Genomic DNA, 27,506 nt, shown 5'->3' with positions numbered 1-27,506 from the left:
AATCCGTATTATTTCGAAATATTTCAACATTCACCTTGAAAATTATGTTCTGGAAGTGGGTTTTGGTGGATCCCCAGGATCGTTCAAAACTGCTCCCGGTTCTGGAAGTGGATTTTGGTGGATCTTCAGGATGGATCAGACTGGGTTTGACAATGCCCTGGTCCATCCTGAGGATCCACTTCCAGAACCAGGAGCGGTTTTGAACAATCCTGAGGATCCACCAAAACCCACTTCCAGAATTTTTAGATTCAAAAAATTCTAAAAAATTCGAGTTTATGAACAAAAAGAAGCAATATCTATAGTTTGCACATAAAATGGTTTTATTTCCAGCTATTTAGTAAAATCTTCGACCTTCGAGTTTGCGTGAAACCCCTAGGTGTATAGAATCACATCAGGCATTTAAGCATGCAGCATTATTTACACATCAACCAAATAACAACCATTCCACAATGCAAATTCTCTGATTGATACAGTGGAATCAAAGCAACAGGGATAACTGTGCAGAACGGACATCATACGACAGCATATTCCTTTCAAAGCGAAGCCCATGTTGTGATAAATATAGTATTATATGTAGGAAGTCTTGCATAAACCGGTTTCAATACAATATTAGCTATAACTGTACTGTACGTGGCATGGATTCGATGTCAGATGAATGGTGTTTCTTTTTTCTACTGCAACTTTGGTTCGGTAAAAAAAATATTTACCATTCTCGTGGAACCGGTTTTTTTTGTTAGTGTCTCATAACTTTTTGTTGATGGCGTTCATCATCCATTCAACCCTTTGAATAACAATAATATGGAAAACATGTTTCCATTAAGAGGTTGTGTCTTCAATCAGAGAAAAAAACCTGATCCCCTGGCTACTTTTTTACATTTGCAACATAAAAGTTTACTTAATGTGTACAGCTTTATTTTTGTACCAGATGAACTATTTGGACGGACGTGATTGTTTAGCTCTAAACTTGTCATTTTGCTGGCAACTATTTTTCATCAGACTGATATAAAAAATAGCACCGAGCACTGCATGGAATAATAAAGTCAACAAACGTTTGTGTCTTCATTGTTATTCTCTGGCAGGTACGCTCTTTGCTCTCTTCATTTCTGCCTCTTTCTATCTCGATCTCTTCCTCTATCCCACGCACATACTCGCTTTGTTTTGCTATCTAACGGCGGCCTCCCTCTCTCGATACACACTTTCATGGAGTGTTTATAGTTTGTGCATTTACTCGGATTTGTATGCGTTACATATGCACTTTGAAATATACTGAATGAATTCATAATAAGTTTTCAAAGTTTGCGGTTTCATAAAGCTTTGTGCTGCTATTCGTCAGCTTTTCCTTTTTTTATTGGCTGCACTTCTATCAACAGATGTGAAAAATCGCTTTTTGCGAACCAAGCATCTAAGTTGGCATATTTTCATCGTAGAGCGTTTATACGTGGTGCGCTTTAATTTCTCAAGTATTATATTTCAAATTCAAACATTTCTTATCCGTCATTGAAATTCTCGACAAGCAACCAAAATGAATGTACAACAGTTTTCACTTCACTTCTTGGAACAAATTAAGAAATGATAAACGATTCAGATGTGGTCGTACAGCTGCTGGTATGGACAGATTTAGTTCATTCACTCACTCAAAGAAAAGAACGGAAGAAAAGTTGGTTTATTTTTCTGAACTTTCAAGAGTGCTTCAAATGCTTTAAGTTCAAAACCGTAGTTCTTCTACAACTCTCCAAAGGAATTTAAATATTCGACGAAAGATTTTTCGCAAATATTTTTACAAGAATGAATCAAAGCGATGAAAGTATATCTTTTGAAAATATTTATATCAAATCATTGCCGTGTATCATACATGAAATTCATTGTGGTTTGTCGACATGACAAACTTTCCAATTGAAATATTTGGCATGTGTGTTCGTGACGGTGTCGTTAAACACGAAATTCTTATGCTGACAACTTGCATTGTTCGTATTCGTTTATATATTATATAGCTTATTCTATCAGAATACCTCATCAGTCCCTAGCATCAACTGTTCCGCTATCGAGTCTCTTGTTAAAAAATTCCTATAATCGAAATTCCATGGCTTTTGAAGTCAAAAATGTCAAGTATTTTCACCTTCATTTTCCTTGAATATGCCCATTGAGCATATTATTAGCGTTAAATTACTGAAACCTAGCATATATCTATATGCTTAAAAGCGAAAGCTATAGTTTGAGTACACTTGATGCCGATGATGAAGATGTTGAGATTCGTTGATAACGTCGACGCCACTATGTTTCAGTGGAATGTTCAAAGCAATGTTGAGCTCAATTCCAAGTACAATCCGAATTGGAGACAACCAAACGGTTGCTATGTTAGGTCGAGCACAAGTCAACCATTTCGCAATAAACCGAATAAATATTTATCGTTCTACATAATTCCAAAAATACGGGGAGAAAAATAATGCTGACGTCTTTATATTCTGGTCGGAAGTTCGGCTTGGTTTTCATCTATTCTCTTGAAAATTTTGCCATCACAAAACGCATGGCAAAAGTAATCCAATAAAATCTTTTAAGTATACTGTTTCTGTAGAAGCATATACAAAAGCATAGATTTGATTCACATACACATACACATAAAGAACAAACACATATTTCGATAGAATGCTATGTACAAAACCAAAATCGATGAGATTTATTTATTTAACATTTCTTTCTCCAGTAGTTTGATCACATCTTGATGAAAATATTATCGATCCGAATTCAAATGATACTTATGAACAGAATAAGGAGTAGTTTTTTTTTGAGTCCGTTTTTTTTTTCTTTCTTTTTGGGACCAAAAATTATTTGTACTATTTCAGAGTCATTGAATTGGTGGAACTTCATTTTTCTTGTTCATATTTATGGAATCATTTTTTGCAAGCGAAGTCAAGCACAGCGTATGCTTGAACACGAAAAAAATATGGCAATTCATCAGAATATAAATAACGGTACGATAATAGACAATATTTTGGGAAATTCCACGAAGAAATGAAATGAATTAACGCTGTGTGGTGCCATACAACTGCTTGGCCTGACTCTTCATTCTACTCCAATGTGCATATATTTCAAAGAAATTCTACCTAGACATTTTCATCAACAAATCTACGCAAATATTCCATGAAAATTACGAAATAATTAGTGCATCCAAACTATAAACAAACCTGTTGAGATGTTGTGAAGCCTAATTAAATCTAGAATAATTGCTATTTCAATTTAATTTCTGTCATTAATATTTCGAGTGTCGAACGTTCGACGGATTTATGGAATTCATTGATGCATATAGACTTTGCAATGAACAACTTTGTAAAGTCACCTTGATTCAAGTAAGAATTAAGCCACGTAGGAACCAATAATTAAATTGATGGAGCTCTCAGCCTCATCTCGGGCATAATGCGGATTTAAAAGGCCATGATTGGCATTGAAGCAGATGTCAGAGTTCAACAATGATACAAATTGAGATGCTTATTTAAATTTTAATTCTGATGAATATGAGAGTCTTGATTTGTATATTTTTGCATAAGCTCTGTCATGGTTATTCAACGGCGGCATTCAGCCAATTCAATTAAGTAATTGCTTAAGCACAATTTCAAGAAAGAATCATGATGATGGAAGGAGCATGCAGAATCTTCATTCAAATTAAGCGTTTAAAGAATTCCATGTAATAAACATCCGGGCAATAATATGAACTGCAATTCTAAAGCCACACACAAATTATCTTCAGACGATGAAGCCAACGTTCATACAAAAATAATAATAGTTTTTCATTCCTCTTCACAATACCATCTATGGGAATTAGTATCTTCCCACAACGTCTATTCAATGTCGAGCGCAATTTATTGCTAATAATATTTCCATTCGATTCGAAGCGAGAGAGCGTTGAGATTATTTATGTCATCAGCACGAGCAAAGGTCTACCCTACAAAAGTGCTATTTTAATAGCAGAATCAAAGTTTTTTTTCGGATGAGAGAATGAAAAGAAAATAAAAAAATATAACGAACATTCTGTCGCCATTGCCCATAGCCATAGAGATGTTCTCTTTCTCTCTCTCTCTCTCTCTCTCTCTCTCTCTCTCTCTCTCTCTCTATCTCTCTCTCTCTCTATCTCGTCTAGAGAGAAACAGGAAAAGTATAGAGTGCAAATATTATGGTCGTCGTTGTCGGTGCGCTATTTTTACATGAGTTTCGAATGTGCTGATAAAAGTGGTCGAAAAAGGAATGAAGCCGCTTTTTCACCCGAATGAATAACACTTTCATCTATCATTTTGGTCGTGAATGCGATTTCCCACTCCTGACCACCATGCTCTCTTTTTACGTTGCTCATCGCTCTTCATATGTACGCACAACATGGGCCATGGCTCAAAAACTTTCTTAAGAAGATTATGCACAAAAGCTCATATTCTTCGTCTGTTACGATGTCCTTATGTACGAAGAAAGAGAAGGGGAAGAAGATGAAGCGACAAAACTTGTTGTATATAAAAACGATAAGAAATGTTGTATACACAATTCGGTTGCGTCGACTTAGTGTTCGGCTTCTTCAAAATGATAAACACTCACAATAACCATTTTTTATCGTTTACATCATTGATTTATTATTTACAATAATTTTTCGATTCCTGTTTTTATAGCATCTGTCAAAAGTGCGACTAGAGAAGAATAGCAACCATGCACGGCCTATTGAAAGGCCGTGTACAGAAAAAGAGGAAAAAATGAATTGTGTTTTGTTTCTAAGTCGAACCGAATGACGTTGAACAACGAATTCAGGCGAAAAAAAAAGACTTGTCATATGAAGAGTTGTTCAACACATATCCAAAGTTATCATTATTTGTGAGAAAATGGACTTTTGTTTAAAAGTCTTTTTCATTGGCAAAATATCCGAATCGCTTTATTTATTGCCGTATTTTGTTTGGTCACTACAAACTTTGTCCGCTTCAGCCCGAAGAGAATCGCAAGCGGCCAATAACGACGAAAAGGTTTTTGAAGGAGATTCTGCAAATGATTTACGCCACTTAGACGGAATGTTTGATGGGGTATACAATGTGTACAATAACATTGACAATATGGATCAAAATCCAGCACACTTACAAATGGACGCACACAGGGAAAATACGCAAAATACAGCAATTCGCATTAATGTGAGAACAAGAGAGGGTGACTGAAGCACCAAAATAACGGAGACACAACAAAATGAATAGGCCCTAGGTTGGCGAATGAATAACCTTGGTAACGAAGATTGGTTGAAATATTTGTATTATAAACAGGCGATGAGATATAATCGAATTGATGGCACTCGATACGCAAACTGTGGGTATGACGCTCGCTGGGCAGATACAGAGACAATTGATTGAGGCCAAGCGAATGAAGCAAAAAAAAAAACAACAACTACATCTAGACAGACGAATTTGTTTTGAATAGATTTTCAGTGAAAGAAAGGCACACAACTCCAATTATTGCTATCGGAGAGGTCGTCAAATGGAAGGGAGACACGCATTCAATACACAATGGGCAGTGGGCACTGACACCAGACAGACGAAACAAAATCAAGAAAGAAAACATGATGACTCGATCAAGAGATGTGAAGAAACTTTCTTTCCATTTGACCGATGCTTTTTTTCTATGTCTTTGGGTCACTTTTTTCGCATCAACCCGAATTATCATAAGACAGGAGGTGCAATTGGCATACAAATTCTATGTGAAAAAATGCATATAGTAAATTGAATTATTTGAATGAATCCATCGCATTCAATGACAGCTTTGATTGTTTTCGAAAGTTTTTCGGTGCACATGATGGCGGTGCCATGCTCAAAGATGTGGTTAAGTTTTCGAATTAGTTAACCAGCGCGGAGTGACCAATGGCGATATTTCAACGAGTTTGCCACCAATCGCACACATTGTATTTGTTGAGAATGTGAGCTGAAATGTAATGTGCTGACGAAATTCGAATACGAAATTCATTCCAAATGATAAAATACACAAAGGAATATATTTGCCATTGTACTGGGCGCTCTTGATTTAAGTTGTCAGCACATATTTGCATATGTGATAAGGTCGGTTTTGTGTATAAAGCGACACTTTTACAAAATAGTACCCGACTGATGAATATGGAGCAAAAAAAAAACGCAGTCACTTGCGCTTTGTAAGCATTGGATTCACACAGATTTCTCGAGAATTGTGTGTGTCTGTGTGAATGTTGTGCATGGTGTGAATGAATGCGGCATCCGTTGCTGGTGATGGCTGACTATAATCGAAAACTGTCATGAGAAAACAAACCGAAGCGCACCGAGAGCAACTCGACGACTTTTCAACAATTCGCTTCCATTTCAGATTTATTTAACTTTTCTGGTTTTCCATAATTGGAAAAGTTTTTGTTCTTTTGTTCTGTCGCTTGCTTTTGAAAAGCAAAGCATTTTGTGTCCTGTTCATCATATTTCGTCCCATTCATACTCACACACACACACACAAACATATACACACATTCCGATTTTGTGGCTGAGCTCTCGAAATTGTTTGGTTTTTGCACATCTGTCTTCTTCTGCTCACGGAATTTCTGCCTTTTGCTCGCACATTATTTTCCCTCTCGCTCATTGTTATAAAATTTATCTATCCCACGATTCGAATCGTCTTCGTTTCGAAACCAGAATGTTTGTATATATGTCTGTGTCGAAGTGCTGGTTTTTAGTTTATGTGCATTAACATATTTTCCTTAAAATGATTGAATTTTCGCTCTATTTCGGCTTCCCCTGTCTCTCACGCATTCACTCGTTTCAGCAACGAATTAGTTTGGGTTTCGAATGCGTCACACCACTTCGTGACTTCAATTAATATTTCAATTGCTTTTTGAATCGCAAATTTAACGCCAAGCCTGTGCCACTCAGATTACTTATAACAATTGAGTGTATTCATGTGCGAAAAAAAATTGAAAGAGTACAGTTGAATTCGACTCATACTTTCTATTATCTATGAAGTATACTTGCCAACTTACACAATTTTTTTTCAATGTCTTCTACCTACGCTCCATGCAATTTTTATCTTAAGTTTTTTTCTAATTACTTTATCGAATCCACAAGAATGCTCCAAATCGAGAATCCGATTGAGTGCAATTGAAAGTTCATTATGAATCAAGTATTTACTTTCGAAATGAATTGGCTACTATCTTCACGATTAATATCTTGAACTAATAATCGATTGCTACGAAGAAAAAACTATTCTAGAAATCAAACCACAATTGAATGGATGGTCGACGGCCATTTGTTATACAATTGTGGTTATGAAGATGGCTACTGATTCTGCCATGCCGAATCTTTACATTATTCTTTATTTTATCGTCTATTGTTTTCGCATAATCACTAAAATTGAAAAATAAAACTTTACCTGCCAACAAAAAGAATAAATTAAACTCGGTGAATTCTTTGGGATTATTTGCAAAACTTATTCAAAATTTTACATAATTTGAAATACCTTTCCGTGAATTTCAAGTGAATTTTAACTAATTGGTAATCCTTGCTAAATATTAAATGGTTTTCATCAAGAAAAGGGATGGACGGCACAGACGGAAGATAGAGATAGAGAAGATGAAAAAAGCATACGAAGCAAAGCTGTGCAAAAACGAAACACTTCAATAAATTTCATTTAAACTAAACAAATATTTGTTGCCTTCATTTATCCAGGTGAAAACTTCGTGATGTGCGCGCATCGAAGCGGAAATTCTCCTCGTGGATGAACGCATTCGGTGACAAGGATAAATGCAGAAGATATGCATTCTTAATAAAATGTATAGCAGTCAGTCGACGAGCAGCTGAGGATACGACGCGTGGGTGAGGAAAATGGAAATAGAAAAATGGCAGCCGCGAACAAAAATCAATGGAATAAAAACGACAATGTTAATTACATTTGCCGTGACAAAATTCATTTAGCGCACAGTTTATTGTGCATTTCCTTCGTTCATTTTTGCTTAAACTTTAATCATTTCGATTGCGCACACACACACACTCGCTCGCATTTACACTCACATTTACAGGGAATCAAGCGAAACACAATGAAGACAACCCGAAAAAAATTAACCGGGAAAAATGCACACCCAACTCAAATTAATTACGCAAACAAAACAATAAATTGGTTTTACTTGAGATCGCATAAACAAGAGCGAGGTGCAAATGAACGGTGCAAAGAGACGAGAATTAATTTCATTTTACTGTTTTATTTTATAATTTGGTCGAACTCCCTTTTTTCTGAAGCGAGCACTCCTCCGTACACAGTTCGGTTGGGTTTGATTAACAAATGAAAAACAACAGATGCATGTGCTTATGTGTGACCTCACTCACGAACAAACAGTGCAGAGTGAAAAATTATGCCATTCTTACAGTTCCCTTTTGTCCTCTTAAGTTGCTGCTGATTTTTCAAGTGTCAAGCACAATCTTCGTCGCTCGCAAAATGTGTCTTGAACTCTGAAGCATTTGGTTGCAAAGTTTCTCATTGTCGAATGTTCGTCCCGGTAAAGTGTTCAAGAAATCTTTCGTTGCTTTTTTCCCTCTTGCTCTCGCTTTCGTTCTCTTTCTTGCCTCTCATCTATTTCGAGGCGTTCCATCGCATGTATTTCAAAGTTTTAAATGCTCGTTTTTGCATTTATAACGGCTCTGTTTCGGTGCGATGAGCAAAAGAGAGAGAGAGAGAGCGAGTTTAAAGCCGCTTCTTGCATCCATTGAAATTGTGCACCAAAACTAGGTTTGTACAGTGAAGAGCACCTGTGTACACTGCAACATCGAATGAGAAGCAAAGCAAATAAACGAGAGCACCAAGAGAGTGGAATTAAAAATACAGTGTGCAATTTCTGGAAGCGATGCTCTATCGTTTTTATTGCGATGCAACAGAAGAGAAGAGAAAAAAAAACAGGGAAGGAAGCGCAATCATAAAATTGTGCATTCTTCAAGCGGTTTGTTTGCCGACAAAGGTGTGTCTCTATATGCAGTGCAGACGCTCATCACCGCAACTAGATCTCTCCCTCTCTCTATCTTTCTGTGTGTGTTTAAGTGCATCATTAAAATTCATGTGACTTTTTCTTCCATTCTTTTCCTCGCACTTTTTCGTTTTGTCCACCGCGCCGAAGCCTTGTGAAACATTCTACTTCGAATGAAATTAACGACTCAAAACGAATCCGAACCAACACAATTGCAATCCAGCCGATAATTCAGTCCAAGCTCTCCCCCAGCATGTTTCTTAAAACAATGGCAATTTACTTCGAACAAACCGATGCGCCAACATGAAAGTGTTGCTCTTGCTCAAGTCGAACATCATTTTATTTTCTTACCTTGGTACGACCGACTTCACATTGCTTATTATTTCCGTTTTTCGACTAAAGATGTGCAAAGAGGTTGGACCGAAATGCAACAATTTTTTTCTCTTCTGTTCTATTCATCCAGTCACGATTTTCGCCGTCAACGTTAAATACAAAAACAAAAACACACACCAGTCGTAATTTCTTTATTAATTAAAATAACGGGAATGAAATGGTTCGCTAACTTTTAACGGGCACGCTAAAAGGTAGAAATGAAGCTATTTTCCTACTTGTTTTTGACAATAAATACAACAATTGCACGTGCATGTGTGGCTTTAGGTGATATATTCTCAGTGTTTGTTGAGCAGCGCGAACAGCATGCAGTTTTCAACAATTGTGTCTGACTCATTAGTTTTGCTTTTGAAAAAAAAAAATATCAACAAAACTCTTAAGCACTGCTACAGTTTTAATGCTCAGACTTTGTGGTATTTATGCGGTTTTCCGCCCTTTCAGCAGACTTTCAATCACTCGTCATTCGTATTTATCTTGGAGATTCGGAAATTGAACGGGAGATAGTATCAGCTGAGAGTTGAACGAGAACATAATCGCGAAATCCCATTTCCATTGAAGCCATTGAAGGAATCAAAGATGAAATGTGTACAATAAAAGGGAGTAGTGCACATAAATCTGCGGTGGATGTATGTGTATGTGTGTATCTTGTCACGTATATACCGATTCGTATAAGCTATTTTAATCCTTTGCAAACGCATTTGACATCCGTACGAAAAACTAATAACGTCGAAAAACAAGTTGCCATACAGCTTTCAGAGCTTCCATCGAAACACAATAGACTTTTATTAAGAAAGTTTTTGTTGCGAACAACATGAGACCGTGAACAACATATCGCACAGACACACGCACACATACACCAGTGGTGAGAAACTAAAACGAAAACTAATAATTTACTTGAGTGAACGCTTAAATTCGATTTTGAGAGTAGACGGTTTGCCAATCATCATAACATGTAGCGATGTATAGCACTTTTGGGACTCTCAGCAGAAAGTGATCGGTTCTTTCTCTTTTTTTTTTTCATTCGTTTATTTCGTTGTAAAAACTTGAAACCGCCATCATGTGAATGAAACATACTTTTGCTTTTTGCATCAAGGGAACAACAACCGAAAAAAAGCTTAACAAATCGATTTTCAATAAACAATCAGAAACGCAACATCGAGCAAAGAAACACACGAGTAGCGGAGAACTTTTCAAATTTTGTTGAAAAGTTTAATAATTGGATTTTTTTTCTCTAGCGCGTCAAGCAATTGTTATCAAAAGAACATTGAGCGTCAGAGTGTATATATGCGGCCCGGATGACAAGAGAGAGAGAGAGCGAGAACGTGGGAGAAAAAGAGAAGTCTGAAAACTCGCAGACATTAAATATTTGAAAAATGTGCTCTTTGCAATGTTTTTCCGTGACCTTTTTCGCTACAAGATGGTTTGGATGTCGTTTTTCGACTAACGAATTCTCGCTGGCAGTCAATATTTATTTTATTCGTTTGCTTGTTTTTCTCTTGCATCGTGTCCCTTTGCAACTCAACGTCTCTTTCCTTTCCTTTCCTCTCTGAGAGAGGCTCTCGTTAAGGGATTCGTATGGTCATAGTTTCAATGCATCTTTCTTTTTTATCACAATCATCATTATCTAATCTTATTTTCTACGCGAGCCATTTATTCACAGATATAACTGCTCATCTCTTCTCACGATCCCACTTGGATGCATTGTCATTTCGTGAGCGAAAAAAAAAACAACTAAGCGAATTATTACGAACCCACAATATCCGGTAATAAAAATGATGCAAAATTCACAAGAACATTTCTGTAAAATGTTTTATGTCTGGTTTATATAGTTTCCCACATTTTTTCACGGGGTTTCAGCACCCGTTTATTTGGTGTATGTTGTAAGTAATTCGAGAGAAGAAACACGGGATATTGCGAGAACCGGCAGATGGATGGAGGGAGAAAGAAAGCGTGAAAGCTGTGAAGAGAAAAACAAAGAGACCGCATCGCGTAAATTACAAAACACCCGGGAAAATGAAAGCCACTTTGGCAGTAAAAAAACAAGCAAATATTTGCTGCATTTTCCGCACACCAATAACAGAATATCTTAACGCGATGCATTGTTGTTGAATATCTTGCACCATCATTGTGTGTTCCGCCCAAACGATCCGTGACACTCCGAGAGACGTCTATGTGAGCGCTGCGGTTGCGCTTACTCGGCGCGCTTATTTTCATCATCAATTGTTTTCTCTTTTTTTCTGCTCATGCAAACAACAACAAAAAAGGCAAAGACGCTTTCGATGTGCATCGTCGCGAATATGCAACAGCTCGCAACCAATAATACTCTTCTTCAAGTGTCTCAATGTCCCTTTGTCAGTGATTTGTTTTCAAATATTCTCTGTTTTTTCCCACACTTTCGTATTCTCTGTTTTTTCCCACACTTTCGTATTCATTGTTTGTTTCTATTTAAACTAAAAGAAGCCAGCTAAAAAAATGCACTAAACATTTTTATTTCTTTGTCCCCCGTTTTGGTCTTGGATGAGCACGAATTGTCTTTTTTCGGGTTCTATCAACACTCTTTTTTCGTGCAGTGTTTCGTTACACGAATTTTGTGCCGAGTTTCATTTCGATAGCAAAGTTCTATCGTTTCCAAAGACTTGAACATCTCTTGCAATTTTGTCGTTGAGTTGATTTTTATTTTTCTTTCTGCTCTTTCGTCTCATAAAATCCCGAATTGTTTCCACCACTAATAGCTTGCAAGTGTGCGTATCCACCAGAATATTTTCAGAATTGTATTTGGCTGTTGTTGCTGTTGTGTGTAAATATTTACATCAGTTGAATAAATTTGTATACTTATTTTTCGGTATTTTAGTTCAGCAAACAGAAGATTGAGTTCGGAAAAGAAAGGCAAAAGATATTCCATTGAATTTATACACCCATTTGCTCTGTTTAATCGCACCATGGACCATGTTGTTCGTTTTCTTGATATCGCTAACACCCAAAATAATTTTGAACATTTGTTTTTCATCGTCTGCCTCTCTCTCTCTTACTCATTTTCTTTTACTTTCTTTCCTTCTTCAAGAAAAAAGGAAATGTTCCTTTCGCTTGTGAACATTTCATTATTTTCTTCCGAATCGCAAACAAATCATGTAAGGTGTGTTCATAATTTCGAAGAATTTCCAAGAGATAACAAATACTTTCATGTCGCTTTCAGGCATTTTTGTCGTTGTTCGCCACCACTTGTATTGCTATGGACAACGATGGAATAAAAATGGCGCTACATTTATAATGATAATCGGTATTCATCTTTTGAGCTATCGCATTCACTGAAAATGAATTCATTACAATTCGTTGAACGTTTCTGTTCGGTTTGAAGTTGAAAAATGTTCTTGAAATTAGATCAATGAACATTTCTCATCACAAGAATTTCATTTACATTTTTCACGGGAAAACCGACAAAAACACGACGCAAGCTTTAATTTAAGTAGTTTGAATTTCCGTTCGGTTTTTTTCTTCTCTCTCCCTCTCGCTCTTTCTTCAAACTGAAAAACTACCTGTTTTTCGGTAGACTCGATGCAGCATTTAGAAAAGTTGTTCCGAACAACAATTTCGTATGCAGTTGCTATTTCGAAAAGAGAGCATTATTGTGTTTAAAAGTTTTTCACTCAAACAAATTCAATAAAAACAAAAGTCAGAGCTCACAACAGGAGCAAAAAAAATGAAGATGGCCAAGGAATTTGTAAATTTACTCTATTTTGAATGCTGATAAAAAAATGCTCGGTTGTAATGGATCCGTTGCACCAAATGAATAATAGATTAGTTGCGAGCAAGTGATCGAGCAAGAGGAAGATGTGGCAAATAAACGCAAAGAAATAGACCGAGAAGTAACAAACGAAAAGGGAAAAAAGTAAAGCCAGATGGGACGGAAACATGGTCGAAGTAAAACCCCGCTCCGATGCTCTGTCATTATACGATTTCCCTCATTTGTAACGGAATTTTCGCAATTTTCCAACACAAGAGAAACCATCAGCTCGAAAAAGGTAATATCTATTTTTGTTAATTTTTAAATTTTTTCATTTTTTTCTTTTCTTCAGACTCAGCTAGTGACTGCGTTCGTGTATTCTTTTTGAAATCGTTAGGTTTTATGAGTGTTGTTGTTTTGCGTTTTTCTCGCGTCACATGCAAAGACAGACGCACACATATACACACACTATCGTTATGCAGTTGATGTGAAATCACGTCATTCGCAAAATGATAGCTTTGCAAATTCGGATGCTGAATACTAAATGACTGGCTATGTGTATATTTTTCTCTCCGGTTTGAAATGTTGTGCCCGGGCGGAAGGAAAATAACACGAAAGAAACACAAAATGTGGATTTTAAAAGAAAAAAAAATGTTTAAAAGACGCAAATTCTCGGCAAATAGCGGCCACATAGAATGACGGCAAAAAATGGGATAAATGGTGAGACGTGGTATTTGCTGCTGCCACATTAGTGTAATACAGTGGTCGGATATGCGTCACATCAAGCAGTCAACCTATTGCCAGCATATTCAATATTATTAAAGTTTTTTCTCCCGCGAAATCTTAGGTAAATGTAGAATTTTTACTACGAACTCGCATTTAATCCTCCAACCGAATTTCACAGACAAACACCGACTGATTCAATTCGGCGTGTGCATCTTCCGTATATTTAACTTGAAATTGCGGTTTTAGACTCAAATCAAAGTCAACGCTCCCGTGTGCTCCCTGTTTTCGACAATGATGACGGCCATTGCGGTTGCATCATGCGATTATATCTTCTGAAAAATTCACATTTGAAAAATGGGCGAACGAAAAAAAACAAATAAAGAGCAGTAAGAGAAAAATCCATTTCCCCAACGAAATACAGCGTTCCATAGTGTAAGACATGGTGATCTCGACTAGAAGCTTCCTTATTTTAAAATGTGGTCGCATTTTTTTGGTTTGTTTCACTCACTCACTCACTCATTTAGTATGCGCGGTATTTTCGGCGTTCCATATTTCAAAATATTCAAATGGATTCGAACGCTTTTGTCTTCCGGTTTCCATTTTTGCACATTGCATTTTTCTATGCGAGCACATATCGTGTGGAGGAGCTATGCTATTACATTCGGCTCACTACCGTATCTATGAAGCGAAAACAATGAAAATGAACCAACCGCATTTTTCAGATTGCTATTCGCTGATGGCTGACTTTTGCACTTGTGTATTGCCATTCAGCAGCTCTCATTCAACTGACAGTGTTCGTTGGCAAAATTGAGAAAACGAAAGAAAAAAATAAAATCCGTCGACATCTCTTCTTCCCTGATGACGTGGCATAGCAAACATTATGTGTGTACAATGCAGAAAATTAGTTTTTCCTTCTCTTCTTTCAATTCAGTTTTAGTAACACACTAGATAATGGTGGAGCGCATTGTATTCGACTCATTCAAAAAATACAAAATTCGTTCTTCCGAATTCTTTTTTTTCCTTCGTCGGAGTAAAAATTCTTCAAATGACATTGCACAGTTTAATATTAGAATGGTTGTTGAATAACACTCATTCCATGTTGTTCATTCAGTGAACAACTTTGAATTTCGAATTGAAGAAAATCCCAAAAACATGCAATAAAATTTGATTTTGGCTACGAAACAGCGTCTATGAAACTATTACAGTTCGCTTTTGTTGGACTTGACATTATATTGTGTTTCGTCTGGGAAAAAAGCACACATTCGGTTTCATTTTATTACATATTCACGAGATGTGAGGCCAGCAGAAAAAAGATCATTCGGGGGAAAAAAGCTGTAGTAATATACTACTTTTTGGGTACTTCGCTTCACTCACTGCGCATTGTCTTCATGCTGATATTGTTTCTCTTCGACTGTTTTGATTATGGCAAGCGGCTTGAGCCATATACATGACTTTACTTTTTACTGGAGCACCAAAGCGTGAAACACGGTTTGAGTGCTGATGTGTGACGTCAATACACAATTCGGTGACAAAACAAATTACTTTGGAAGCGAGCAAACGTTGGGAGCCATCGACCCGCCACTGTCAAAAATCGGTTACATATGCGTTGTTCGCGCGCAAACACATCACAAAATATGATTTTCATCCAGTTGCTTTGAATGTTATCATGCGTTGGGTTTGTACGAGCTGCCGAAAAATGTGCACTGGAAACTGATGCGCAATTTTCATTGTTGTTTGTGTAAACATACACACACACATGTGTGGAAAATGCAACATCAGCAAGATTACTAATAGTCCAGCCCAGCCCAACCAAGCATATCCAACGATTCAAAATATAAACAAAGCCAGGGATTTTTCTTCGTCTCTTTTCTGCTTCTGTTTGAACAGAGAAACGTAACAAAAACGAGATGAAATGCGCAAGTTGATTTTGAAAAAAGGTTTCGGATGGCAGGCAACAACCAAGAGAACGAGAATATTGCTATGAATAATAATAATAAATAAAGATAAACAGTTGAAATCCACATAAATGGCTTTATTGTGTGAGCGCATAATTTTATTGTTCGATGTGAAGCAAGACAAAGGAATGAAGAGAGAGAAGGAGTGAGTGAGAGCGAGAGGTAGAGTTGAATTGGATGTGAAACCGGAGTCGATCCATTGATGCTAACTCAGACTGTGTGAAAATCGATCTGTGAATTCGTTTCATCAACACTGCTCCTTTACATGGACATAATGCTGTGAAAATGGATCCGAGCTTCAATCGGATGGTCTGTCTCGTCAAATCATTTGGGCAATGCAAAAAAGAGACAAAGCGACGGACAGTCTATCAGTTGATATGATTGTAATCTCATTGTATTATTACATTTTTTCCCTCGAATTGAGTCCAATCTTCAATTCCATCCCGTCTAATGGGATTCACACGCTGCGCCAGCCGAGAGTTTCATTTAAGTTGTCGCATCTCAAGCGTTATCTATTTATTCCATCGCAATCATTCCATTTCTGCTTTGCGTAATGAACCGAAAAACAAAAACCGATTTGAAAATAAATTTGCGAAATCGAATACGCTGTTGCTATTTGTGTGATGAGCACTTTAAATAATTCACGCAGAAAATCGCTGCAAGAAAATTTCAATTCAAAACAAATTCGCGTGGAGATCTTACTTCGGATGCCTTCTACTGACTGTGTGGCAGACACAGTGAACAAGAGTGTGGGGCATGGGATTGAACGGGCAAAAGTTTTCAGACACAGTGTTTTCATTGCGAATCGCTAATGGGGTTTTGTCGAACTGTTTGTTATCCATGAAGATGAGTTGCAGTTCATGGCGTATGATACAATATTTATAAGTATACAAACAAACGGATTTCACGCAGCTTGATAAAGTTTTAAAATGCGCCCAGTACGCTTAGATGTTACACACAGAGTAATCAAGTGTGGTTGTTTGTTTTACGCCATTCCTTTACATATATAATATGATATATGTCGCCAAAGTTTCGTGTGCCTCATTTCAATATGACGATTCAAAGCTCTAGATTCTTAGACACGCTCATTGGAATTGACGCTTGCGTTCGTTTTAAACTCGCATTTCATCCATTTCATTTGCTCACTTTCGGAAATACAAGCGGAATCATTCTGAAATCCTCCTATTTACAAGAGGGAGGAAAAAAGAACGAAAATGCTACAATTTTCAATTTTCGTGCTGTTAAGCCGTGATTTTAAACTGAAGAGCTCTATGTTGGACGGATAGATAAAGTTTAATCTAATCGGATTTAAGCTTCCTGAACATCAACTAACATCGAATTAAACAAAACAGCGACGGAAAAAACGCCCAAACACAACACGTAATTTTACGTTAAACCAAAACGTTCACATTGAATGAAAATTGCAATCTCTTGAACTTCAACAGTGCAAATGCTAATTTCGCTGTATTTCGATTAGTATATTTAATTCACCAGCTCAATTCAATTGAATGGCAACTCTCCAATGGCGATGGAATGATCTAGCAAATCTTTTATCCGTAGAAAAGTAACCTAAATACCATTTATTTGCAGAAATGTTTGCATTTTTCCAGTTTGCGATGTGAGGCACTCACATATAACAAAAAAAAAACATTTGTACCTGCAATCTGTCCGAGCGTTCAATTATCCACATTTGAAAAACAACACGGCATTTTCATTGGAATGGACCATTCAACACAAATCCAAAAATGGAAAACCCTAGCCATTTTTCATGCGAGAAAAAATGAGCAAAGCCATTCCAACATTGTTTCGCAAGCAACTATTTTCATACAAAATTGTACGTGCCTTTCTATTTTGGCTTCCGTTCCACTTCCCTTTTTTTCTCTACCTTTGTGCACAAAGAAATATGTAATTTTCAGAACATATTTTCTAACACAAAACTATTTGAGATAAATAAAAGTTTTTCTCAGCTCAAATGCCACAACCAACAAATAGTATTATTTTACATGGCTTGAATACTATTTTTCTATCCATCAGATTCCGAAAAAAAATCCCGTTCCGTTTTTATCACATTGCACAAAAAACATGCCTTTTGACTTCACGTTTCTGTTGGCCAGCACAAAAAATGCATAATTATCATGGCTGAGATAATGTACAACGTTGAATCGGTTTAGACTCTATGTTTGTTGAATTTTGACCGATACGAATTTTGCACGAACACTGCTCTTGACTTTTGGCATTTTAAGTTTAATTGAGGATTTTCCACATTGGATTTGTTGCCAAGTGGCATTTGAGGGATATCGTATCACTGATGCGATTTCTACAGATTCACTCGGATCTCCGAAGAATCATCACAAAATGATATAAAATTAATTCAATCACTTGCATTCAGGGTTATTTCAAACGTATAACATTCGAAATGGCCCACTTTTTTTGTTTAAAAAGAAGAAATACTAAATTCTGAACAAATTGAATTCTGGTCGAATCCGAATATTAAATATTTATGCAAATTTTGAATTGAAGTCCTTTTTAATGAAGAATTCTTGTTTATCCACTCAACGTGGTATTTTTATTGTCAAGACTTCTAGAGAAAATATCACAGGAAAAATATATTTAATCATTCATAGCATAAGCCATGCAGCTGTGGAACTATGCATAATGTTCTGAAATGTGGTTGATTTTATATTTTACATGTTTTAGCCCCATCAAAATCAGTTTCTTATTTAAATAAATAATCACTTCATCGAAATATGTTTTCAACATTTATCGCGTCCAACAGTGTTTATTGTAGGAAGCGATAAAAAACAAAGGTCATTCACAAAGGGTTGGACACAAATTCTACTCGGTGCTACTCGGTGCCATTTGGTTCAGTGTAATGTGTTGTATACACAGAGAACTGTCAAAGTCAACTGAGTGTTTTGAGTAGTTTCGAGTTTACATTTAAAATGCATAGATGTACTCGGAACTACTCGGTGCAAAATGAGACAAATTCGTCAAAACTTGTACGTTAGAAAACTGTGTCTATCCCCTTGGTCATTCAAATTGTTGAAATGGTTCACGATTCCATTTTAACAAGTCAACTTGTATTCACATGTATTCATCAACGAATTAATTCATGATTAAAACAATGCAACAGTCAAAACCATAGCAACTCAAAAAAGTGCAAATAAGTTAATTATAAAAGAAAGGGGAAAAGCATTCAAAAGTGTAAATGGTTTTATTTCTGTTAAAAAGATATTTTGAATGTTACAATATTTTGTATTCACTACATTTATTCAATCAGATTGAAAAGCATCACTCGTAGAATTTGCTGTTTGACTAATTTTTTCGTGTTGATGTTGTTATTTCGATAATTTCGAAACATTTGAAAACTGTGCGTTGATATCAAAACTAGTGAATGTGAAGAGAAATTTTTAATTTACTATCAAAAAAGTGTTCGTTTTGTGTTGAATGCTGATAAAGTTTCAGTCTCGTCGTATTTTCTCAAGGAGGAAACGAAGCGAGCGAATGAAACAAATGTAACGAAAAGAAATTTCTCGGAATTTGGAGCTTTTGAAACGCATCCTCGTCTAATACCATTGATTTTACATGTAACATAACAACAAGAAACGACAAAAGTGACCTCTCGTAGCGGCACAGTTGAAACTAACGAAACAAACACAATTCAACATGTCACTTTCATGTTCAGTGTTGGTTCTGTTGTTTGTCGTATAGCCGGAGAGAGATGTCTACAGCTTAGTGGCGTTGAATGACATTCAACATCTATGTCGAAACGAAAGCAAAATGATAAAGAGTGATATGAAATGTTCTTGAAAAGCGAAAAAGAATTTGATAGATAAAAAGTTGCTTGACTTAAGTCTCCAATTGGATGAGGGTAGAGAACTTGAAGAGCAAGAGTACTGAATGGCAAAGAAAGAGGTAGATTAAAATTTCGTTTTCTTGACGCACTGAATGATATGAACAAGTTTTCTGCTAAATATAACAATGGAAAAGAATAAATCTTTCCGTTTTTTGTGCCAAAACTTTGACACTGATTACGCAGAGTTTAACCAAATTTAATTTCGCTTCCTTAAGCGAATGAAGTGTATCAAGTTTTTCGTATCGTCCATAATCTTTTGGCAAAGTCTAGTGTGTTAACAACACATGAACATTCATCTACATGAATCAAATGAAAAAGTTAGAAATATTTGTGTGTTTTTTTTTCAGTCTTACAATGCTTCGTATCCATATCATTCAGCAATGATGGCTACGCGATCGATTGCATGGTTTCTGGTCGTATACGTACGGCATGAAATGGTAATACGATTCATTTGGTTGGAACTTACCTGGAAAAGAGGGAGAGAGAAAAAAGAACAAATTAGCTAGGGTCATTTAACTCGAAAGAAATGCGTTTTATGTGAATAATATGCGCTATAACGCATAGTATGTATGTGCCACGAATCGAAGTATGTGCCGATTTATTCGTACTATGCGTATTTCACGGCATTTACGTGGTGCCCATTCGCTGTGTATTATCACGAATACTGCACATAGACGAGCTATACTGCGAATAATTTTGCATAAATCTTACTAAAATGTTCCCTTCTGTGATTGGTCACACGCCGAAATATCGACTATTTCGAATTCGAAATTGCAACGGCTTTTTTCACGTGAGAATACAAGAAATACCTACATAATTGCAAGTGACGTTGATATAAATGAAAACTAAAAACCAATTTTTTCTTCTTTCTATTTTTTTGTTCTATTCATTAGAACTATCAGATTTCATATTAAAAATTAAATTGTTTTTCAGTTCACATCTTCTTTGCTCTTCCTTTGCCATTAATTTTATGTTGAGTGGTAAATTTCGCGTCAATGAGGAAATCATAATTTCCAAGTAAAAAGCGTATAATCGTATCAACGAAGGGGAAACACATCAAATAAAATTTAGATGGGAATTTCGCATGTCTCTGATACATGATTACGATTTCAGTATCAAATTGCGCTATTAAACTGCTGAGAAAATATATATTTGAGCAATCATTTTGGAATCTGCAGCAAATCTCAAGTTGAATTGCTGAAAGAATCAATCAAATGAAAGGCAACGAACAACAACAGGAAAAAATCTCTCGCTCCCGAAATGTGCGACTGTACCGCTTGCATCGTTCTAATTATACCAACTTCTCATCGATTCAACCGCAGAATAAAAGTATTGATGACAATAGCGCGTGCAGGCATTAGTCAATAAAATCCAAAACTTTTCCATTTTTCCTTTCATTACCAATTCTCTTTCATCGCCCCCAACCATGCTCTTAGCCGCAAACTTTTAATTTAATCAATAAGCTAAGGAGCTAACACATACCCGTTCACAAAACGCTAGCAACTCGCTCTAAGTGGATGGAGATTGGGGTGCATTATGGTTGCTAACCAGAAATCGTTTTTCAAAAACATAAAAGACTAGACTTTTGATGGTTTGATAACGAGAATGGAACAAAGGCTGTGGGAAAATTGGCGGAATGCTAACATGGAATGTTGACTTGTGTGCGATATGCGTGTACTTGGCATAAAAGCACAGCAAGATGGTTTTTCTTCGCCTTTCAAGCGAAAAAAACATTCTTCCATTTCTACAATATCGTAGGCATAAATGGCAGCGCCTCATTGTGAAGCGCAGCACGTTATTAAATATTCAAGACATACAATTTTCAAAGCTTGATGATTTCCTTCTTCTTCTTCTACTTCTTCTTTATAAATTGTTTGGAATACTTGGGAAAAGACCGAAAATTTGTTACATTGCAAAAATCTAATTTGCAAATACCGTGAAAGAAGGCTCCAAATGAGGATATAATGTTTTGGATGAAATTTTAGAAGCAAAAGTTGTCGCATCAAACGAAATCTTCTACTCTGAACTGTGTTGTTGTTGTCAAATGGGTTATCATTCTGTTGTTGGTGCTATTTTTTTGGTTCTTAATTCCACTTAAAAAAAAACGCTCGATGGAAAAAACCCTTGAATTAAGCATCAGTAGTCGCATTGAGTTTTGCTCTTCCACTTATTTATTTGCATTTCGCTCTAGTATGTCGACTGTGTGCGTGAATTTTTTTCCATTTTTTCCAACCGCCTTTTGTTGTTGGCATTGTGATTATTATTATCTCCATTCAGTTGTCGCCCTCTCTGTTATTCATTTATTTCGAATGAAATAAAGAAACACATTTACAGCTCTTTCCTCTTATATATATTTTTTTATTGCTATAATGCTGTATACCGTTTCAACAAGGCAACTAGCAATAAAAGATCCCCGGGAGATAATAAAATCTGATACAGCTGCGTATGGCCTGCCTCTGTCGCAATGTTCGAAAGAGTATAAAAACTTGTTTTATGCAATATAAACACGCAGGCAGGAAAAGTGTGTGACGAAAAGAATCGGGTTGATGTATGTGCCTTTTGAAGCGCTCTATCTTTCATTTTTCAGCCACTAAAAGTTCATGGCATTTCGCCCACTTTATTAATGAAACTTTATTCGTATGTATGTGTGTTTGGTCCACTAAAATTATCCAAAAACATGAGCAAATAAAAATAGTTTTTTTTAGTAATGAATGAATTTGTCGTTAGAACGATTTATGAACTGACGCATGAATGTCGTCGCAATAATGAATAAAAAAGGTGAAACAATAACGTTTCTTGCAAAGCGCAAAAACTAATTAGTACAATGCTCGGTCAGATGCTTTCGAAACCATTGTGAACAGCGGACAACATAATAGAAGTTTGCTTAATGGTTTAATCGATTTTTCTTCGCTAATATACAAAAGCGGATTTCACGATAAATCCAAAGATGATCTAAGAATAAAATAAAAGCGTTACAATCAAATGAGCATTCTGCTCGATCAATCCGAAATGCCATCTACTTCAACGTAATGGATTACACTTAAGCTCTATTTTACGCATTTGCACTAAACTAATGAAAATATTTCATTACGGAATTATGTCCAGTTTTCGATTGTGTACAATTTTCATGCTGAAAACGTACGTGAAGAAAATATGCTAGAATTCCTGTTACAATGCGTTGAATGCTGGAGAGTATTGTGTAGCCCGTTCAAAATGCAATTAATCTTCGCTATTTGTTTTGCCCGATTGCTTTTAAATTGAAATCATATAACGAGTATTGTAGGCGTAAATTCCCTTTTCCAACCACCATTTCGTATTATATTTTCGGTTGTAAGAATTGGTTGATTGTTTGTGGCCATTTGTGTGCACGCTGCACGGTAAAAGCACTAAAAGGCTCATATAAATAGATGCAATTATTCTGTGTGCTCAGTTGTGTGCAGACAGAGTGCATTGTGCCAAAAAGCGTCCAGGAAATTGAATAACGCTACTCAGTTGGAACTAATACTTTCTAAAAGTGAGCTTGTTGGTGTGAGTTGGTGTGAATTGGTGTGTGTGTGTGTCTGTGAAATTTGATAGAAAATCTTTTCCATTCTCTCATTCACATGAAACCGAGCGATAAAATAGGTGTATGCTGAGCACAAGTTGCAATCATTTACTTCAACCACTTTCTAAAGAGCATAATGCAATGAAGCTGCACTTGCTTCATACTTGAAACTGGTTAGCTCAATAACTCGACCCGATATATATAACTACATTGTATATTTTCCATCAGGTTCAGTGAACCAATTCTGGTAAGCCATTTATTGCAAGTGACATAATGTTTTGGTATGGCAGAGAGGGAGAAAAATCACATGTTTTCGTTGATTTAGATGTTTGTTGTTCAGTTTTCTTCATTCATTCATTCGAAAATTTTGCAAACCACCATTCATGAAAATGCTGAACCATCTTCTACATTCGCACCAGCAAACGTCTTTCTCGTTTGCAATTGAAGTGTTTGTGTGAAGCAAAGCATCGGGCGAATGCACATTTTTCGTAAGGTAACACTCTCGATGTCGAGATGGAGAGAGAGAGGCAACGAAGAAAAATGCCGGTGAAAAATAATCGACTAATGTGACAGATGAAGTGGAAAAACAGCATCAAAAAAGAAAATCACCGGAGCAATGTACACACAAAATTTTCGAGAAAAAGAGAGGAGAGAATGAATGAGAAGAAAACTGGGCCACGCCTAATACCGTTTCGTGTGGGATGAAAAGAATTTTTCGTTCGTCAAGTGTTTTTATACGCCAAAAGAGGAAAATAAGTGTGGAATTTGCATTTTGCAATGTATTACAATTTGAAATTCTTTGAAGCACACACGTTTACGTTAATGTTTGCCGAGTAAAAAAGTGTGTGTTCGATATCAGAAGAAAAAAAAAACGGAGAGAGAGAGAGCGAGAAAAAATGCGGCCGTGTCTTATGTGTCGGGCCCATTTTCAACGTAATTATTCGGATGACGAATGAATTTCCTCCTAAGCACTTTCAAAACTTCCTTTGTTTTCATGAAAAAACTTCGCTCACTCTCTCTCTCCCTCTGGCACGAGAGAAATGTTAGTACCGTGATTTGCTAAAATCACTCTATATATCACATATATGAAAAAGTCGGTGTCAACTTCGCTTTTTATGTCTCGTACTTGTGATTTATACGGACTTAATGAGCTTCTTTATGGGGTAGAGTGGAAAAAAGATTTGCAAGATGCTGGAGCTGTAATTACATTTCATGTGTACGAGAAACGTAATTCAAGCGTCGCTCCACTCGAGCTGGATGAGTGCGAACGCGCTGTCTCGCTCGTTCTTCGTCTAACCAACGACGGAGAAAAAAGTGTAAAGGAAAAACAATCGGCTGAAATGAAACTCACAAAGTACTTGCGTATTTTGTTCGGCGTTCGGGGCGCGAATATTTATTATATGATTTGAATTTGTTTTTGACATTCTATATCCGGTGAACACAACGAGCGCATTCAACCAAGCGAGAAAAGACGCCAGCAACACAGAAAGTCAACACATATACAGGCCAAGTAAAAAAGCACCAGCAGCACAGCATTTGCCATCCAGAGTAAGATCTACTTTATAACCATGTGGAATATTATAAAAATAATGTGCGTGTGTGTGTACACTGTACAGTACAGGGTTTTTGCATGTATGTGTACATAAATATAGAGTGAGTGAAGCTGCAGCAGTGGCAGCAGCAACATTCAAACATATGGCATGTGTTTGTGTTTTTGATTCGGGGCTCTAATTACTTTGACGATGACGACGACGACGACGACGACGACGACGACGACGACGACGAACTTGGAGTTAATTTATAAAATTATTGAATAATTAATTATAATGAACAAATCGTAGCCGTGCAAGGGGTTCTAGATCTGTTCATTCTTCCGACAACATCCGCTCGATGTGACTGGATTCTGTGATATTCTCTGTGTGGGAGCTAGATTTTAACTTCCTCCGATTAGTAGAGTGGATGGATATCTTATTTCTGCACGATGTTGTTGCCATGAATGCCACAACGTATGAACAGAAGTAGTGCCGAGTATCATATGAGAGAAGAAAAGCTAAAAAGAAGTGAAATTATGGGGTATAGTGAAACAAAAACGACACCAACTCCAACACAAACACATATACGCTCCAATGTGATACACATTCAGTCTTTGTGCAATGTGCACACTCGACGCAATCACATTTATTTCATAATCATTATTTCACACCCTTTGCTATTGTTCTTTCGGTCCGCGTCGATCCAAACACATGGTTCAACAAACATAATCGTGAGTCACGATTCGTGACGCATACAAGCACAAAACAACTTCTCTGCGATGTGAATGAAATTGTTTTCCAACACAAAGTCAATGGTGAAACTTTTGCTGAGACCATAAATGGCCGGGGTTTAGAATGTTTCATTTTTTTGGTACTTTAAATTGACTTGAAAGCGACATAATCGTCAAAATGAAATAAAAACCACCATTTTCTCTTTCTCTCTCTGTCTCTCCCTCTCTTTAGCTAAACAAATATTTCCACGCATTTATACGTACAAGCAAATTTGAGATCGGTAAAGTGTATGCAAATGTGAACCGTCGTTTGTTTTTCAGCGATCTATTTGGAATTCTAGGATGAAAATTCTGCGAAAAAAAATTCCGCTGCCCGCAAACCTCGTCGTGTCACTGTTTTGCCAAGGAAAAGCCGACTTTTTGAAAGGAGATGAAAGAAATTTTCGCGCGTTCCAAAAGAAAACATGTCAAAAAGAGACCTAAATGCCGAGTAGAACAGGAGAGGAGGTGAGGGCTGTGAGGCACCAATATCCATAAACAAAATTTTAATGGCAAAATGTGGACACAGAAAAAAAACCGACGATAAAATGTGTGCTACTTGAAAGGGAGCACCAACCTCTAGATGCTCCTTTTCGTAGCGATAACAGTGTCTTTTACCATGAAGTTGGTGAAGAAAGCGAATGCGAACATAAACGCACCACAAACCTTGAGCGGAAAGAACCGCCGTTTCTTATTTGTATTTCCACGAATTTATCCAAAGATATGGCACCTCGGGCTTATTTTACATTCACTGTATAAAATAAATATCATCTCATTACGGCAATGTAACATGCGCATACGAAAAAATACGCAGACATACACATGCCATGGATTTTCATTGTCGCAACTTTTCTTCTCGTTTTTTTTCTGATTTTTTTTTCTTCATCTGTTCTGTCTCCTATCGTGTTGTGTGTAGACTGTAGAGATGTGTGTATGTGTGTGTGTAAGGCCACAAAAGCGTATCGTTCCCCGTGTGCCACTGGGCCCAGTGTAGATTTGCAAAACGAACTATTATGTCAGCAGTGAGAATCATGCAAAAGAAGACAGAGAGTGAAAGAAAAGAATCCCCAAACTTATGTACTTCTACATAATTTTTTGGTGAATTTCTTATTTCCCATCACTTGAGACCGCCACCGTAAATGAAGTTTTCCGAGTGAATCAAGTTTTTTTTTTCTTGGTTGTATTCTCATGTCACAAAGCTGTTCACTGTTCACCATCCGGTAGCTCGTTTGCCATTGTAACTTACAGTTTCTTGCCATTTTTGCAGTCAGCCTCGGAATGTGTATACACACATCCCCATGTTTTTCTCTTCAATTTATCATTTCGCTTTCATTCGTTCGTTTGGTTGGTTGGTAGCGGAATAGGCCTCATATGTAAGACATAGGCCATATGCGTGAAATGCGTTAGCGTCATCTTAGCAGCAGCGCACAACACAGTCTCGAATGTGTGTCATAAATTTCGGCCGAGGGTAACAGATGTTTTGAATGATTTTCCAAGTTGTATCGCAACATTGAAGTGAAGTCTCAACACATCAGACACTCACAACTATCAATTAAATACTGTTGATTATAGAACATATTTTCAAATCGTTAAGCTACACAACGCTTTCAAAACCACCACCGATCAGCCTGTGCAAACGACTTTTCACATTTTGAGAAAGAGACCAGTGCAAAAAAATTGCGCTGAAGCGAGAAAAAAATGGAACATAATAATTTATCACGTCCAGTATCGTTTCGTGTCGGTTGCAATCTCAATCGAAGGCCGCACAAGAATCGAATTCCAGTTAATATTACAAGCGTAGAGCAAACACAAATAAAAACCAGTTAACCCTTTTCCGGTTTATGTTGAGCTTTGCAAAAATCCCGGTTTTATCCAAGATCGGACGAAATGGGGAAGAATAAAGACGAATTTGAGCAAAACTTAATTGTTCTGGTTTTAGCATCGTTCGTTCGTTCGTTCTTCTTCAACAAATCGATCCGGTTTCATTAATCATTTGAACCCGTGAGCATAAAAACAACGTATTGACTCTTCGCCGATGAAT

General features: G+C 36.8%; 2 protein-coding genes across 2 annotated transcripts in view; both read right to left on the bottom strand.

The window, feature by feature from the left end:
- Positions 1-27,506, bottom strand: part of LOC129575682 (uncharacterized) — a 203,090-nt gene that overhangs the window by 33,566 nt on the left and 142,018 nt on the right. The window lies entirely within an intron of this gene.
- Positions 1-27,506, bottom strand: part of LOC129575718 (acetylcholine receptor subunit alpha-like 1) — a 165,887-nt gene that overhangs the window by 57,113 nt on the left and 81,268 nt on the right. The window contains exon 4 of the mRNA XM_055459668.1: positions 19,973-20,085. Coding sequence (XP_055315643.1) covers positions 19,973-19,993 — 21 coding nt within the window. The 5' untranslated portion in view covers positions 19,994-20,085. The remainder of the gene's footprint in view (positions 1-19,972; positions 20,086-27,506) is intronic.

Source organism: Sitodiplosis mosellana, unplaced genomic scaffold (genome assembly GCF_009176505.1).
Source record: "Sitodiplosis mosellana isolate CC-2019 unplaced genomic scaffold, AAFC_SMos_1.0 Smas_scaffold_1, whole genome shotgun sequence".
NCBI lineage: Eukaryota > Metazoa > Arthropoda > Insecta > Diptera > Cecidomyiidae > Sitodiplosis > Sitodiplosis mosellana.
The sequence above is the reverse complement of the archived record's forward strand: the minus strand, read 5'-3'. Positions and strand labels throughout refer to the sequence as shown.